This window comes from Panthera uncia, assembly GCF_023721935.1.
Source record: "Panthera uncia isolate 11264 chromosome C1 unlocalized genomic scaffold, Puncia_PCG_1.0 HiC_scaffold_4, whole genome shotgun sequence".
NCBI lineage: Eukaryota > Metazoa > Chordata > Mammalia > Carnivora > Felidae > Panthera > Panthera uncia.
The window spans coordinates 68737373-68752967 of record NW_026057585.1 but is presented as its reverse complement, the minus strand read 5'-3'; the positions used below and the strand labels follow the sequence as shown (position 1 = coordinate 68752967).

The following is a 15595-nucleotide window of genomic DNA, read 5'->3' as shown; positions in this document are numbered from 1 at the left end:
AGAGAGAGAGAGAGAGAGAGAGAGAGAGAGAGAATCTCAAGCAGACACCACACTGTCCATAAACAAGATCATGAGCAAGCCAAAACCAAAAGTCAGACCTTAACAGACTGAGCTACTCAGGCGCCCCAGCATGGTACATTTTTAAGAAAGCATTTCAACCCAGAGAAAATGATCAACCAGGTAAATGATCACAGGTTTTGATAAAGAAGGGATCATTAAGTGATCTGGACAAAATGGTTTCAATGGGATGCTAAGGTGAAAGCCTGACTAGAATGGACTAAAGAGAATGAAATAAGAAGGAAAAGAAATGCCAACAGACAACTGTCTTGAGGAGTACTGCTGTAAACAGGGAGCAGAGAAATAGGGAAGTATTTGGAAAGGGATACGGTCAAGGGAATTTTCCTTCTTTATTATTCTTAAATGGGAGATAGTATCACATATTTATATGCTGATGAGAATGGCTCAGTAGAGAGATAAAAACTGATGATCACCAAGAGGACCGACAAGATAATTCCTAATGTATGTCCTTGAGAAGAATAGAGGGATTTGGCCCACAAGTAGTGAGATGGATCTTGGACAAAACTTGAACAGTCATCCACTGGAACAGGAGAAAGGGTATTCACATTCAGATGCAAATATGTTGATAGCTGTGGCAACAGGACCAATGGGGAGTTAGGTATCTTCCGACAACTTCAATGTTACCAGTGAAACAGGAAGCAATTTCCTTAGGTGGAAAGGGGAAAATGAGTTGTTCAAAGAAAAAAAAAAAAAAGAGAGAATATGTGAAATTGTCATCTTGGGGGGCACCTGAGTGGCTCAGTCGGTTAAGAATCGGACTTCGGCTCAGGTCATGATTTCACGGTTCATGAGTTCGAGCCCTGCTTTGGGTGAGCATGAGCCCCACTCTGGGTGAGCTTGAGCTCCACTTTGGGTGAGCTCCGCTTCAGGTATGCCCCATTTTTCTCTCCCTCTCCCTCTCTCACTTTTGCCCTCTCTCTCTCTCAAAAAAAAAAAAAAAAAAAAGAGAGAGAGAGAGAGAGAAAAATTGTCATCTAGGAAAGTGAGAGAGCAAACAGATTGCAGAGATGCAGAAATTCAGCTAAGCAGTACTAAACGCCCATGTAAGATTAACAGTCATGAATTTTAAGTGAAGCCAGTGAGCATAGTGTATTTTTCTTCACATTCAGCTACTTAGGTATAGGCAAGGAATAGATAAAGAGTTGAATTTAACAAGTGTAGGAATACAGTTAGGGAACTACAACGGAGGGGAAAAAAGAGCAAGTTTATTGAGGATATATTCATAAGGCTAATTTTTTTTTTTAATTTTTTTTTTAATTTTTTTTTTCAACATTTTTTATTTATTTTTGGGACAGAGAGAGACAGAGCATGAACGGGGGAGGGGCAGAGAGAGAGGGAGACACAGAATCGGAAACAGGCTCCAGGCTCCGGGCCATCAGCCCAGAGCATGGCCCAGAGCCCGACGCGGGGCTCGAACTCACGGACCGCGAGATCGTGACCTGGCTGAAGTCGGACGCTTAACCGACTGCGCCACCCAGGCGCCCCAAGGCTAATTTTAATAATAGACCATGGACTCTAAGCAGAGAGGGAAGAAAGTGAGGACATGAAGGAACTAAATAATGGTCAATTTTTAATTATATGTCTCTCTCCCTCACTATACCCTTCTTATACAGAAGAATTATGCTATCCCTTCTTGTATTCTACCACCTGGCCTAATGCCTGGCATATAGCAAATTCCTAAAGATTTAACTATCCAGATTTTCTACGATGAATTCTATTTACGATGGTTTACTAAATTGGAAAACTTCTATTTATTTCCTTATCACCTACCCTTTACAGTCTGATTTCACTCTCATTTGAGAGTCACCAACTTTTATTAAATTCAGACTCTGCCTGCCTCCTCCCTCCACCCCAGGCTTAGATTCTTTGCAATGGCTTAAGATTTCTACTCTCCCTACTTTCTCTCCCTACCCATTTAATATTTTGTCCTCCCATTACTTATATGACATTACAGTTTTTTAAATTTTTATTTACTTATTTTGAGAGAGAGAGAGAGAGTGAGCAGGAGAGGGGCAGACAGAGGAAGAGACAGAATCCCAACCAGGCTCTGTACTGTCATCATAGTGCCCAATGCAGGACTTGAACTCATGAACTGTGAGATCATGACCTGAGCTGAGATCAAGAATTGGACAGTTAGCCAACTGAGCTACCCAGGTGCCCCATTACACTTTTGCCTCAACCTCTTAGACTGTTCTTCCTCAGCTCCTTCCTGTTGGTAAACACAGTCTCTAAAAATATTTGCCTTCAGCCTCTACCTTTTCTTCCCTATATATATTCTTTCCTTAAAATCCCATTTATTCTATGGAGATGGTACCTGAATCTTTTTCTAGTTCTATGCTCTCCTCTAAGCATTAAACCTACATTTCTAGCTCTACTCTAGATACACTTTTTCTGGAAGTTCTGGAGCAGCTAAAAACCAACATCTTTCCCCTGTTCTCTATAAAACAACTGCTTCTGACTTGCCTATTTCTATAAATGGCACATTCATTCTAAGCCCAACAGGCTCAAATGAATCATCTTTAACTACTCCACCCCAACCTCATACCTACTCTATTATTAAATCCCTTGGCTCTTAGCTCCAAATGCCTCTTACTTTGATTCCTCAACTCCTTTCCTAGAGCCACTATCCCAGCTAATAGTGTATTCCATCTTTCCATCATATCATTCCCCTGCTTAAAAAACCATTCTTGGGTTTGGTTTTTTGGTTGCTGTTGTGTTTTTTTTTTTCACTTAGAAATAAAATTAGGGGTGCCTGGGTGGCTCAGTTGGTTAAGCATCTGACTGTTGGTTTCAGGTCATGATCTCACAGTTGATGGGCCTGAGCCTTGTGTTGGGCTCTGTGCTGACAGCATGGAGCCTGCTTGGGCTTCTCTCTCTCTCTGCTCCTCCCCTACTCCCACAAAGGAAGGAAGGAAGGAAGGAAGGAAGGAAGGAAGGAAGGAAGGAAGAAAGAAGGAAGAAAGGAAGGAAGGAAGGAAGGAAGAAGAAAGAAAGAAAGAAAGAAAGAAAGAAAGAAGAAAGGAAGGAAGGAAGGAAGAAAGAAAGGAAGTGAGGGAGGTAGAGAGAAAGAAAGAAAAGAAAGAAAATAAGGAAGAAAGAAAGAAAGAAAGAAAGAGAGGGAGATAGAAAGAAAAGAAAGAAAAAGAAAGAAAGAAAGAAAGAAAGAAAGAGAAAGAAAGAAAGAAAGAAAGAAAGAAAGAAAGAAAGAAAGAGAGAGAGAGAGAGACACGGAGGGAGAAAATTCCTTACCATGGCTCACAAGGCTCTGTGCATCTGTCTCCTTTCCACTTTCAACTTTATCTTCTACCACTCTATGGTTCACACTGTAAGCCAGTCACAGCAGTCTTTGTATTCACTGGATCCACCAAATCTTTCCAAAATTCAGTGTCTTTGCATTTTCTGTTCCCTCTTCCTAGAACACTTTTCTGGCTGGTTCATATCCTTCAGTTTTCAGAGGTCACATCCTCAGAGAGGCCCTCCTTCTCAAAACTATCTTAAATTCCCTTTCCCTATATTCTCTATCACGTAACCCTGTGTATTTCCTATATAGCATTTCATATACTGGAAGTTATTTCTTTTTTATGTGTTTGTCTCCTCTCCCCTACTCCTATCTCTACCTCCAAATATATAGAAGACCATGTATAGATAGGAAATGTTCATCATTTCCTTTTCCTAGAATAGTACCTAGAACATTGTGGGCACTCAATAAATATTAAATGATTAAAGAATAAATTCTATTTTTGATCACCATTACCTCTCAATTGATAATATTCTACGGTTTTTTGTTTTGTTTTTAAGTAAGCTCTATACCCAATGTGGGGCTTAAACTCACGACCATGAGATCAAGAGTCACATACTCTACCAACTGAGCCAGCCAGGTACCCTGACATTTCATAATATCCTAACTCTTTGCTAGTATCTATCCTCTTTTATTCTTTCTATTCAAATATAGTCTGATCATATAATTGCTAAAAAAAAAAAAAAATGCAATGGTTCCCTCTGCCTACCTATGATATTAAATGCAGGGGCACTTGGGTGGCTCAGTCCATTCGCCGAACATCCAGCTCTTGATTTCAGCTTAGGTCATGATCCCAGGGTCATGGGATCAAGCCCCATATCAGGCTCTACACTGAGTATGGAGCCTGCTTAATATTCTCTTTCTCTCTCCTTCTGCCCTTCTTCCCGCTCACTCTCTCTCTAAAATAATAAAATAAAATTAAAATGAAATAAATGCAAACTCCAAATTTTAGAATTCAAAGCCCTCTTCAACATGACCCTTTTCCAACCATCCATCCCCTACCACTTGGTTCCTCTTTATGGACTTTATCCTCTGGCCAAATTGGGACTGCATCTTTCAAGAACAGGGCACTCTAGTTTCTCACCAGCTTATCTCTGTTCCTATTGCTACCTAATCCTGCAACCTCCCCTCCCACTTTCTACATGCCCAAATCTATTCCCTTCTTCCAGATACACTGCAATGCAATTTCTTCCATGAAGGACACCTCTGTATATCCTCTCAACAAGATATTTCTTTCCCATTTTTTGAATTTCTCCTATTATTTTAGTTTAATTCAAAGCAATTTTCTTATTCCTATTGCCCTCAACACACTATGGCTTCTTTGAGACAAAAATTTTTAACTCATTATCAGATCCTATGCAGAGTAACTAGCACTGAACTATGGATTTTACTAAACTCCAGTAAGACCATCACTTTTCTGTCTAACAAAATCTGTCAGGGCCCAGTTAAACTATTATTTCCTCTGAGAAAACTTCCCTTTACCTTTCTCTCATTTATTTTTTCCTTTCAGATATTCACTGAGTACCTACTACATGTCAGACATTTTGCTAGATACATGAAAGCTTTAAAATATTCTTGCTGGGGAGCCTGAGTGGCTCAGCCAGTTAAGCGTCTGACTCTTTATTTCAGCTCAGGTTATGATCTTATAGTTCACCAACAGCGTGGGGCCTACTTGGGATTCTCTCTCTCTCTGCCCCCTACCCCACTTGGCTCTCTCTTCCTCCTCTCTCTCTCTCAAAATAAACAAACAAATAAATAAATAAATAAATAAATAAATTTTAAATAAAATATTCTTGCCAATGTCCACTGAACAATGGATAAACAAAATGTAGTATACATATGCCTTAAAAAGGAAGAATATGCTACAATATGGATGAACCTTAAAACTATTATTCTTAAAAATAAGCCAGACACAAAAGGATAAATATTGTAGGATTCTACCTTTTTTTTTTTTTTTTTTTGGTATGATTCTACTTATATGAAGTACCTAGAATAGTCAAATTAAATTCACAAACAAACTAAAACAAAGGTTACCAGGAGTTAGGAGAAGGAGTAAATGGGGAGAACTCAAATATAACACCACAATGTTATATTATGTGTTATATTAAAAGCATTCAAGTATAGTATATATGTGTCTCTCCTATTCCACCATTACACATTGGGATTATGAACTCTTAAGGGTAAAACCGCATCTTCTTATTCATGTCCACATTCCTGGTCCTACCATAATATCCACCACAAAGATAACCCTCTAAATTTTAAAGCTGCCCCAAAATAAAATGGGCTGTCTCAAAGGAAGATGCTAGCTCCCTCTGACTGAAAGATCACATGGAAGCTCAGTGGCCCTTTCTGAAAAATGTTATGCAGAGAATTATTACATCTGCAGAAACCCCAGCTGAACCAAGTAGTATTAACAATCTTCCAGCTGCAGGTCTCTAAGCATAAGAATTCTCAAGGTGGTTCTAGACTAGACTGTCATTGGGACCCCTTTCCAGCCTTTGTTCTTAAACAGTGCTGCAACTTCAGGTAAGTAATATAACTTCTGCAGGCTCTTTTCCTCATCCCAAGATGCAAAAATCGTTGCCTTTAGTTAGCTGCACTTAGGAATCTACCCATCATAAAACAACTTAGTGTGGGATTAAAACCATTTTTCAGATCAGACATTCATCTGTTAGTATTTATTATCCACTGTCTAATGTCTATCCATTATCACACACTAAAGTCTGGAGATGCAACAATGATTAAACAATGATTATCAGAGAACTTAAATTCTATGGGTTGAGATAGACAAGGTGGAAGAGGAAAAGAAAATATAGGAGCAGATTATAGAGAATTAAATTGAGGCAATATATATCCTTGGATGGCTACTTTGGATTGAGAGTTTAAGAGAGTTTAAGAGTTAACAGGTGGCAACTGTGCAGAGATCTGATCGACAAAAAGGAACCGAGGATGCGAAGACCAGAAAGAACAGCTATTGCAAAGGCCCTGAGACAGGAATAAGCTTCACTTATCTGAGGTACAAAAAGGATAGTGGGATTGAATGTAGTGGAAGGGAGAGAAGAGGGCAAGATATGAGGTGTAAAAAGTAGACTGAGACCAGGGTGCCTGGGTGGCTCAGTCGATTAAGCGTCCAACTCTTAGTTTCAGCTCAGGTCATGATCTCACGGTTCGTGAGTTTGAGCCCAGCATCAGGCTCTGCTCTGACAGCACAAAACCTGCCTGGGATTCTCTCTCTCCCCCTCTCTCTGCCCCTCCTCTGCTCTGTCTCTCAAAATAAATAAACTTAGAAAAAAAAAAGTAGACCAAGACCAGGTCAAATAGAATTTTGTAAGTTAGAATAAAATCCAAATTCTTTTACCTTAAGTGCAGTAGGGAAACTCTTAAAAAAGAATTTTAAGTGGGTGCCTGGGTGGCTCAGTTGGTTAAGCATCCAGCTTCAGCTCAAGTCATGATCTCACAGTTTGTGAGTTTGAGTCCCACATCGGGCTCTGTGCTGACAGCTTAGAGCCTGGAGCCTGCTTTGAATTCTGTGTCTCCCTCTCTCTCTGCTTCTCCCCCACTCATGCTCTGTCTCTCTCTCTCTCTCATTCAAAAATAAATTAAAATATTTTAAAAATAATAAAAAAAAAGAATTTTAAGCAAAGGAGTAATCAGACTCATACCTTAAAACGATCACTACGGGTTGCTGTGCAGAAAATGGTCAAAAAGGGTGGGGAAGACTAGAAATTATAAGATGCTGAGAGGCCTGTCATGAAATGACTGTAAAAGATCAAGCAAGATGATGGTGGCTTAGTGTTGAGTGGCAGACAAGTGTGACAAGATTATGAATATAGATTTGGAGGTAAAGTTGAGATTACAAATACAGATTTGGGGGTAAAGTTGGCAGGATTGTTTAATGATGGATTCTAATGTGTTAGGGAAAAAGAGAGGAAAAAGAGTTGTGACTTGAGTACTGTAGAGATGGTGGTTCTATTTCTGGTTTTTTTTTTTTTTAATTTTTTTAACATTTATTCATTTTTGAGAAACAGAGAGAGACAGAGCATGAGTGGAAGAGGGGCAAAGAGAGAGGGAGATACAAAATCCGAAGCAGCCTCCAGGCTTGAGCTATCAGCACAGAGCCCAACACGGGGCTTGAACTCACAGACTGTGAGATCATCACCTGAACTGAACTTGGATGCCTAACTGACTAAGCCACTCAGGTGCCCCAATGGTGGTTCTATTTCTGAAAGAAAAAAAAAAAACAAAAAAACAGAGAAACAAAGAAAAGGAAAGACTAAAAGAGAAATCGTTTGAGTAGGAGGAGTCGGGTTAGAAATAAAAAATTCTGGGACACCTGGGTGGCTCTGTCAGTTGAGCATCTGACTTCAGCACAGATCATGATCTCACAGTTCAGTAGGTTTGAGTCCCACATCAGGCTCTGTGCTGACAGCAAGAAGCCTGCTTCGGATTCTCCGTCTCCCTCTCTCTCTGCCCCTTCCCCACTTGTGTTCTCTCTCTCTCTCTCTCAAACATTAAAAAAAATAAAAAATAAAGAAATAAAAAGAAATAAAACATTTTGCTTTGACCATGTTAAAATTAATATGTTCCCTAGTTATCTAAATGGCAAAGTCAAATAGGCAACGGGATATATGCATGAGGAGTTCTGGAGGTCAGAGTTGGAGATGAGGTTTATGAATCACCACCATATAACTGCCTGTTAAAGCCATGGAATAGGACAAACTCACCTTGGGAGAATGAATACAGAGACCCAACTCTGAGCCTTGAACACTTAAAATTTAGATACTGAGCAAAGGAGTGGCTAGTCTAGAGTTAGGAAGAAAATCAGAAGAGTGTGATGTCACCACAGCCAAGACAATAAACTGTTTCTAGGAAAAAGTGCCTAGGACTAATGCTACTAAGAAGTCAGGTGAGGTAAAAAGAGAAGTGGTTGTAGACAACATGATACTCTAGAAAAAACCCAAAATATTCCACCAAAAAACTGCTAGAACTGATCCATGAATTGAGCAAAGTTGCAGGATATAAAATCAATGCACAGAAATCAGTTGCATTCCTTTACACAAATAATGAAGCAACAGAAAGAGAAATCAATGAATCGATCCCATTTACAATTGCAAAAAAAACCCATAAAATACCTAGGAATAAACCTAAACAAAGAAATGAAAAATCTAAACACTGAAAACTATAGAAAGCTTATCAATGAAACTGAAGGCACAAAAAAATGGAAAAATACTCCATGCTCCGGATTGGAAGAATATTGTTAAAATGTGGACACTACCCAAAGCAATCTATATTCAATGCAATCCCTATCGAAATAACACCAGCATTCTTCACAGAGCTAGAACAAACAATCCTAAAATTTGTATGGAACCAGAAAAGACCCCGAATAGCCAAAGTAATTTTGAAGAAGAAGACCAAAGCAGGAGGCATCACAATCCCAGACTTCAAGCTATACTACAAAGCTGTAACCATCAAGACAGTATGGTACTGGCACAAGAACAGACACTCATATCAGACTACAGAACCCAGAAATGGACCCACAAAAGTATGGCCAACTAATCTTTGATAAAGCAGAAAAGAATATCCAATGGAATAAAGACAATCTCTTCAGCAGTGACATGCAGAAAAATGAACCTGGACCACTTTCTTACACCATACATAAAATAAAGCCAAAATGGATGAAAGACCTAAACGTAAGACAGGAAACCATCAAAATCCTAGAGGAGAAAGCAGGCAAAAACCTCTTTGACTTTGGCCGCAGCAACTTCTTACTCAAGGGAGGCAAGGGAAACAAAAGCAAAAATGAACTACTGGGACCTCATCAAAATAAATAGCTTCTGCACAGCAAAGGACACAATCAGCAAAACTAAAAGGCAACCAACAGAATGGGAGAAGATTATTTGCAAATGACATAACAGATAAAGGGTTAGTATCCAAAAGCTATAAAGAACTTCTCAAACTCAACACCCAAAAAACAAATAAGCCAGTGAGGAAATGGGCAAAAGACACGAATAGACACGTCTCCAAAGAAGGCATCCAGATGGCTAACAGACACATGAAAAGATGCTCAACATCACTCATCATCAGGGAAATACAAATCAAAACCACAATGAGATGCCACCTCACACTAGTCAGAATGGCTTAAAATTAACAACTCACGCAACAACAGATGTTGGCGAGGATGTGGAGAAAAAGAATCTCTTTTGCACTGCTGGTGGGAATGCAAACTGGTGCAGCCACTCTGGAAAACAGTATGGAAGTTCCTCAAAAAGCTAAAAACAGAAGTACCCTACAACCCAGCAATTGCACTGCTAGGTATTTATCCAAGGGATACAGCTGTGCTGTTCGAAGGGGTGCATGCAACCCCAATGTCTATAGCAGAGCTATTGACAATAGCCAAAGTATGGAAAGAGCCCAAATGTCCATCGATGGATGAATGGATAAAGAAGATGTGGTATATATATACAATGGAGTATTACTCAGCAATCAAAAAGAATGAAATCTTGCCATTTGCAACCACATGGATGGAACTAGAGGGTATTATACTAAGCAAAATTAGTCAGAGAAAGACATATCATATGACTTCACTCATATGAGGAATTTAAGATACAAAACAAATGAACATAAAGGGAGGGAAGCAAAAATAATATAAAAACAAGGAGGGGAACAAAATATAAGAGACTTTTAAATACAAAAAACAAACTGAAGGTTGCCGGAGTGGTTGTGGGGTGGGAGGATGGGCTAAATGGGTAAGGGGCATTAAGGAAGACACTTCTTGGGATGAGCACTGAGTGTTATACATAGTGGATGAATCACTGGAATCTACTCCTGAAATCATTATTGCACTATATGGTAACAACCTTGGATGTAAATAAATAAATAACATTAATTAGAGACACACACACACACACACACACACACACACACACACACACACACAGAAGAAAGAAGTGGCCATTGGTTTTGTAGTCCCTGTAGACTGGAAGAGACAGAAGCCTGACTGGAGCGGGGGGGGGGGGGGGGGGGTACAGAATCAAATGAATCATTGTAGCACACTGATTATTCCTCAGCACAACTAAAAGTCCCAAGGTATTAACTTCTTATAATATCTTTACCAGAAACTCCAAATTTCTAGCATAAACTACATGATTTTTCCTAAAGATAGTAGGTAGAAAGACAATAAAGAGTCAGATAAATCTGGATCTGTACCCATCCTCTGCCACTTACTAGCTATGTGTCTTCAGGTAAGTTTCTTAACCAGGTTAAGCTTCAGTTGCCTCATCTATAAAATGGAAATATGAATAATACCTATCTCATAAGGTTGTTGTGAATAATAAGATATTGCACGTAAAATGTTTAGTAAAGGGAGCTATTATCATTACTGTTTTCATTATATTTTTCTTTAGATAGTTCCTTTATAAAAAAATCACAGTACTTTATTGTAATTAGGCTATTTTAATTGTTAAAATTGAATATAAAAAAATTAAATGTAAAAATATCTAATGCCGTTTTCCTAATCTTTTAAAATATATTTGTAAATATATCTTTGTAAATATAAAAGGTGATACACCCACCACTTAGAAAATTCTAATATGCCCATATGGATGGCATGATATAGGCTGAGAATTGCCTTATCTTCTACATATCCTCATCAGCCTAAACTATGTTGAGTTTTACTCTCTGAAGTCTGCATTGAGAAAAATAATAGGATTATTAGAGGGGTGGATTCCCAACATATCATTAATAACCTCAAACTGTGCCCAGGACTTCTTTTTCACTCACAGGTCTTCTTCCTTCCTTACTTTTAGGGATCTTAGCCTTTTTTTTTTTTTATTCCTTCATAAAAATAAAAATTGTGGCCATTTTCATATAAGACATTTAAATATTTAATGTACAGAGAAAGAATAGTCAGCCAAACAATTAAAAATTATGTATCTAGGGGCACCTAGGTGCTCCCTGGTGGCTCAAATAGGTTAAGCATCTGACTCTTGATTTCAGCTCAGGTCATGACTTCACGGTTTGTGAGTTTGAGCCCTGCACTGGGCTCTGCACTGGGATTCTTTCTGTCTCCCCCCCTCTCTCCCCTCCCCAGCTCGTGCTCTTTCTCAAACTAAATAAACTTAAAAAAACTATATATCTAAATTAACTTCTTTTTAAATGTGTAAATAAACATTTAAATAAATACAAAAATCTCTCTATACCCAGAAATAAATAATGGTAGTAGAACACTAGTCAAATGCTGAAAAATACTCACCGCAAAGTCAAAGTGTAATCTCCCTGCATTTTTGTTGAGGCATCTCTGACCAAGAACGTACCATCTGGCATATCCCGTAATTTGTCATTTACCTCCTCCCTGAAAAACAGAATTATAGGAAAACAAAAAAAATGTAATCACTGATTGTTCTCTTCACATTAATCGATTAGTTGATTAGTCAATTGTTTTCTTCACATATTACTACTAAGACTAGTTAGGAGGGGATATGTCTAAGGTCACAGAATTATGGGGGCCCTCAGAGGTCATTTAGTTCCTCCCACTAGATATGATCTTTCTGTTTTGATTTTTGGAATTATGCAACCTAAGGACAGGCTATTTGCTTTTTAAACTCTTCCAGATTTCAAACGTCTGTAGGGGATAGTGTTTCCATTAAGCCTTTAGGGCTTCCTTAGGCAAGTCTGAACTTGTACAGTTTCAGGAGAAACCAGCAGCTGTTTAGAAAGAAGGTTATGTTTAAGGAACAGTGGCAGCTGTGTCTGATCAGAAGGGGAAAATTTCACTAAGTTCACAACCTTTCAATATAATCTTCTCCAATTTGAATTTATACTGATGATAAACTCCTCCTGCAGAGTTGGTTTAGAACTTTAAGAATACTAGAACACTCAGGAAAGGAGGGCATAGAAGACTCTTGAGTTACAGACCCACATGGTCTTAGAATGTAAGTTTAAGGGATGACTGGGTAGCTCAGTCGGTTAAGCAACTGACTCTTGGTTTTGACTCAGGTCATGATCTCACAGTTCAGTTAGTGGGTTCAAGTCCTGTGCTTGATTCTCTCACTGCCCCTTTCCCCCACATGCTTGTGCTCCCCCTCCTCTCAAAATAAAACTTAAAAAAACTTAAAAAAAAGAATATAAATTTAAATGATATTTAAATCTAAAATCATTTTATTATATAATTACAAAATAAAAATTTTCTGATCCATTTTAATATAAAAATATATTAAGTCTCCTCCCAAAAATTAAACATAGAATTACCATATAACTCAGAAATTCCACTTCAGGGCATGCACCCAAAAGAACTAAAAGCAGGGACTTGAATAAACATTTATACACCAATGTTCATGGCAGCATTATTCACAATAGCCAAAAGCTGTAAACAATCCAAATGTTCAAAGCCAAATGTCCAGATGAATGAATAAATAAAAATGTGGTGTATATACACATAATGGAATATTATTCAGCCTTAAAAAAGAAGAAAATACTGACACATGCTGTAACACGGATGAACCTTGAAGACATTTTGTTAAGTGAAATAAGCCAGTCACAAAAGGATAAATATGGTAAGATTCCACTTATGTGAGGTACCTAGAGTAGTCAAATTCATAGAAACAGAAAGTAGGATGGTGGTTTCCAGGCGCTGGGGAGAATAGGAGGAAAAGGCAGTTAGTGTTTAACGAGTACAAAGTTATGCTTTGGGAAGATGAAATAGTTCCAGAGATGGATGGTGGTGAGGGTTGAACAATACTGTCAATGTACTTTATGCCACTAAGCTGGACATTTAAAGATGGTTAAAATGGTAACAAAGGGGAAAAAAAAGAAATGAGTGGCACTCTGGGAATTAAAGAAAACAGACAAGAGAAAGAGAAACACAAGCATATTAAAGAATACACCATCAGCCTGGAACCTAATTTGACAGAAATGGATAGGTCTTTTCTAAAACAAAATTCAAGAAAAACAAGAAATTTGAAAATTCAAATTCAATATATATATTTCCCTTCTCTAGGCTCAGATTTTTCCAAAACCACATTTTACCCAAAAAGTAAACCTGTTCTAGAGTCCTGTTTCTCAAAATGAGGTATGTGAAGACTACATCAAAATCACCTGGGGAAACTGTTAAATGCAGATTCCTGGGCCCCACCTCAATTGGTTCTTGTGCATGCAAAGATTATGGAACCACTGACTTAGACACAGAAAGGTAAAGAAAATTAAGTACCTGTAACTATCTTTTATCCTAAAACACATGTAGCCATCCTAAATGTAGAAGTTTCATTTATTCAGAAATCTATCCTCAATACAGTATTAAAAGTAATGATCACACCTGTAATAAAGATTTTCTTGTCACTTTTTTGGGAAGGACAGCATTTAGAAACTTTTGAAATGTTCTCACATATGATTTTCAAAATGGTAATCTTTAACAACTAGTAGTGCATTAAAATGTTTTATTTTTAACTGATTCTCAAAAATGATTTGTTTTTCAACTGCATTGAATTATAGTAGTATTCTAGTTATTACCTTGAAATATCCCCCCAGTACCATTCTGCATCCTGAAGAGAAACAGAACTGTCCTTCATTCCATTTGTAACAGCTGAAGTCATTGGCTTAGGTGGCTTTGGTGGAAGAGCTAGAAGAAAAATGAATATTATTTTGTAGATGTAAATTACTATTTCTTTTCTAATTTCCTCAGTCAGGAACAGCTCGTTAACCAATGTACATTAAGATTCAGATAATTATAAATCAAGTGTTATTTTATATTAAATGTTAGCCAAAGAAGAAATCCTTTTAGAACTCTACCAATAACTGCCTAAAATGTGAAATTTTCAAGCTACCTGGGTTTTTTTTTTCCTTCTTATAAAGTGCTAACTTTTAATTATGAACAGATGCCACCCAAAACTTCATCTTCTCTCAAAAGACAGTATGAAGCCCCTTCACCAACAATTCAGCCCAAAAGCCATTACATGAGACTGGTCATGATGGCCAAGAGTTAGTATCAGAGCCCAAAGCAGGTGAAGAAGGATTATGTCCATATAAGGGGACAGCAGCACAGCACAGGATCTCAGAGCCAGAGGAGGGTAAGAAGGAGATCCTCACAGGGACAGCCTGGCACAAGGTGTTAAATAAAGCTAAATGAAATAAGAAGCACAGCAGCACAGGGCCCGGTGGCACAGTGTAGTGGAGACCAAGCCAATGAGGACACAGTCCTCAGAAGTGGGCATACCAGTGCAATGAGACAAAGCCAGATAAGGGTGAAAAGAGTTTCTACTTGGGGGAGGGGAGGCTGGGAGGGGTTGGGGGAATGCAGCAATAGCTGTAAGAGATTAGGTACATACAGAGATATGGACCAAATAAGTAAAACTATTAAAATTAATAAGACCCAGTTTTCTCGTAGTCTAAAAAGGAAGTTACAAATATGGAAAAGTGAAAAAATAGAACGATCCCTCGAGTTTGAACTGGAATTGCAGCTATTGATAATGAACTCATGAAATTCAATAGAAAGAGAGATGCAAATGTCTGTACATACTGGGAATGAAATTATTCCCAAGCTCTGTCCTGAGAGGTCCTGAGATCAGCCGCACCCCCAATATGCATAACCAGTACCCGTATCTTTATTTCTAGTGCCATCCTCTACTAAAAACAATCTGGGCTCTTTGAAGAAAGGCTGATTCCAGGGCTGGGGCAGAGCAAGAACCAAATGAACCTCAAACATCATGTTAAGCCAAAAAGCAAGCAAGTGCTCAAAGAATGAGGGGCCACGACAAAAAATAAAGGAGCCAACTGAAGGGGCTCCCACTACCAAATATGGAGCATCAATATGAATAATGATAGTAAGGAAATATAAGTCATCAAACAAAATAAGAATCCACGTGTCCATGCAGGCAGATATAAAAAATAAATAAATAATTGAAAAATTAATGAGGAGGATTTACAAAATCTCAGAAGGCTTTCCTACAAAATGCTTATTAGTCACAAAAGTAGAAAGACAAGAAGTGGAGAAGTCTGGCAAATACCACCTTAATCAAATAATCAATTAAGTTAATACCACTAGTAATGATAAAATCTTGGGCCCCCAACAGGATGCAATGAGAAGGATAAAACATCACTTCTGTGATATTCCTGCCAAATACGCACAAACTGAATTTAATCATGAGGAGACATCAGACAAGCCACAATTGAGAGATATTCTACAAAAAAAAAAAAAAAAAAAAAAAAAAAAAAAAAAAAAAAAAAAAA

General features: G+C 38.1%; 1 protein-coding gene across 2 annotated transcripts in view; it reads right to left on the bottom strand.

The window, feature by feature from the left end:
• The window catches only part of PIK3R3 (phosphoinositide-3-kinase regulatory subunit 3), a 132309-nt gene that overhangs the window by 33937 nt on the left and 82777 nt on the right, over positions 1–15595 (bottom strand). Inside the window, exons 2-3 of one of the 2 annotated variants that reach the window (XM_049618645.1) lie at positions 13880–13988; positions 11628–11726 (exon numbers count right to left, since the gene is read on the bottom strand). In XM_049618645.1, coding sequence (XP_049474602.1) covers positions 11628–11726; positions 13880–13988 — 208 coding nt within the window. Of the gene's footprint in view, positions 1–10600; positions 10657–11627; positions 11727–13879; positions 13989–15595 lie in introns of those variants that run through there. The other variant, XM_049618646.1, reaches the window with a different exon arrangement.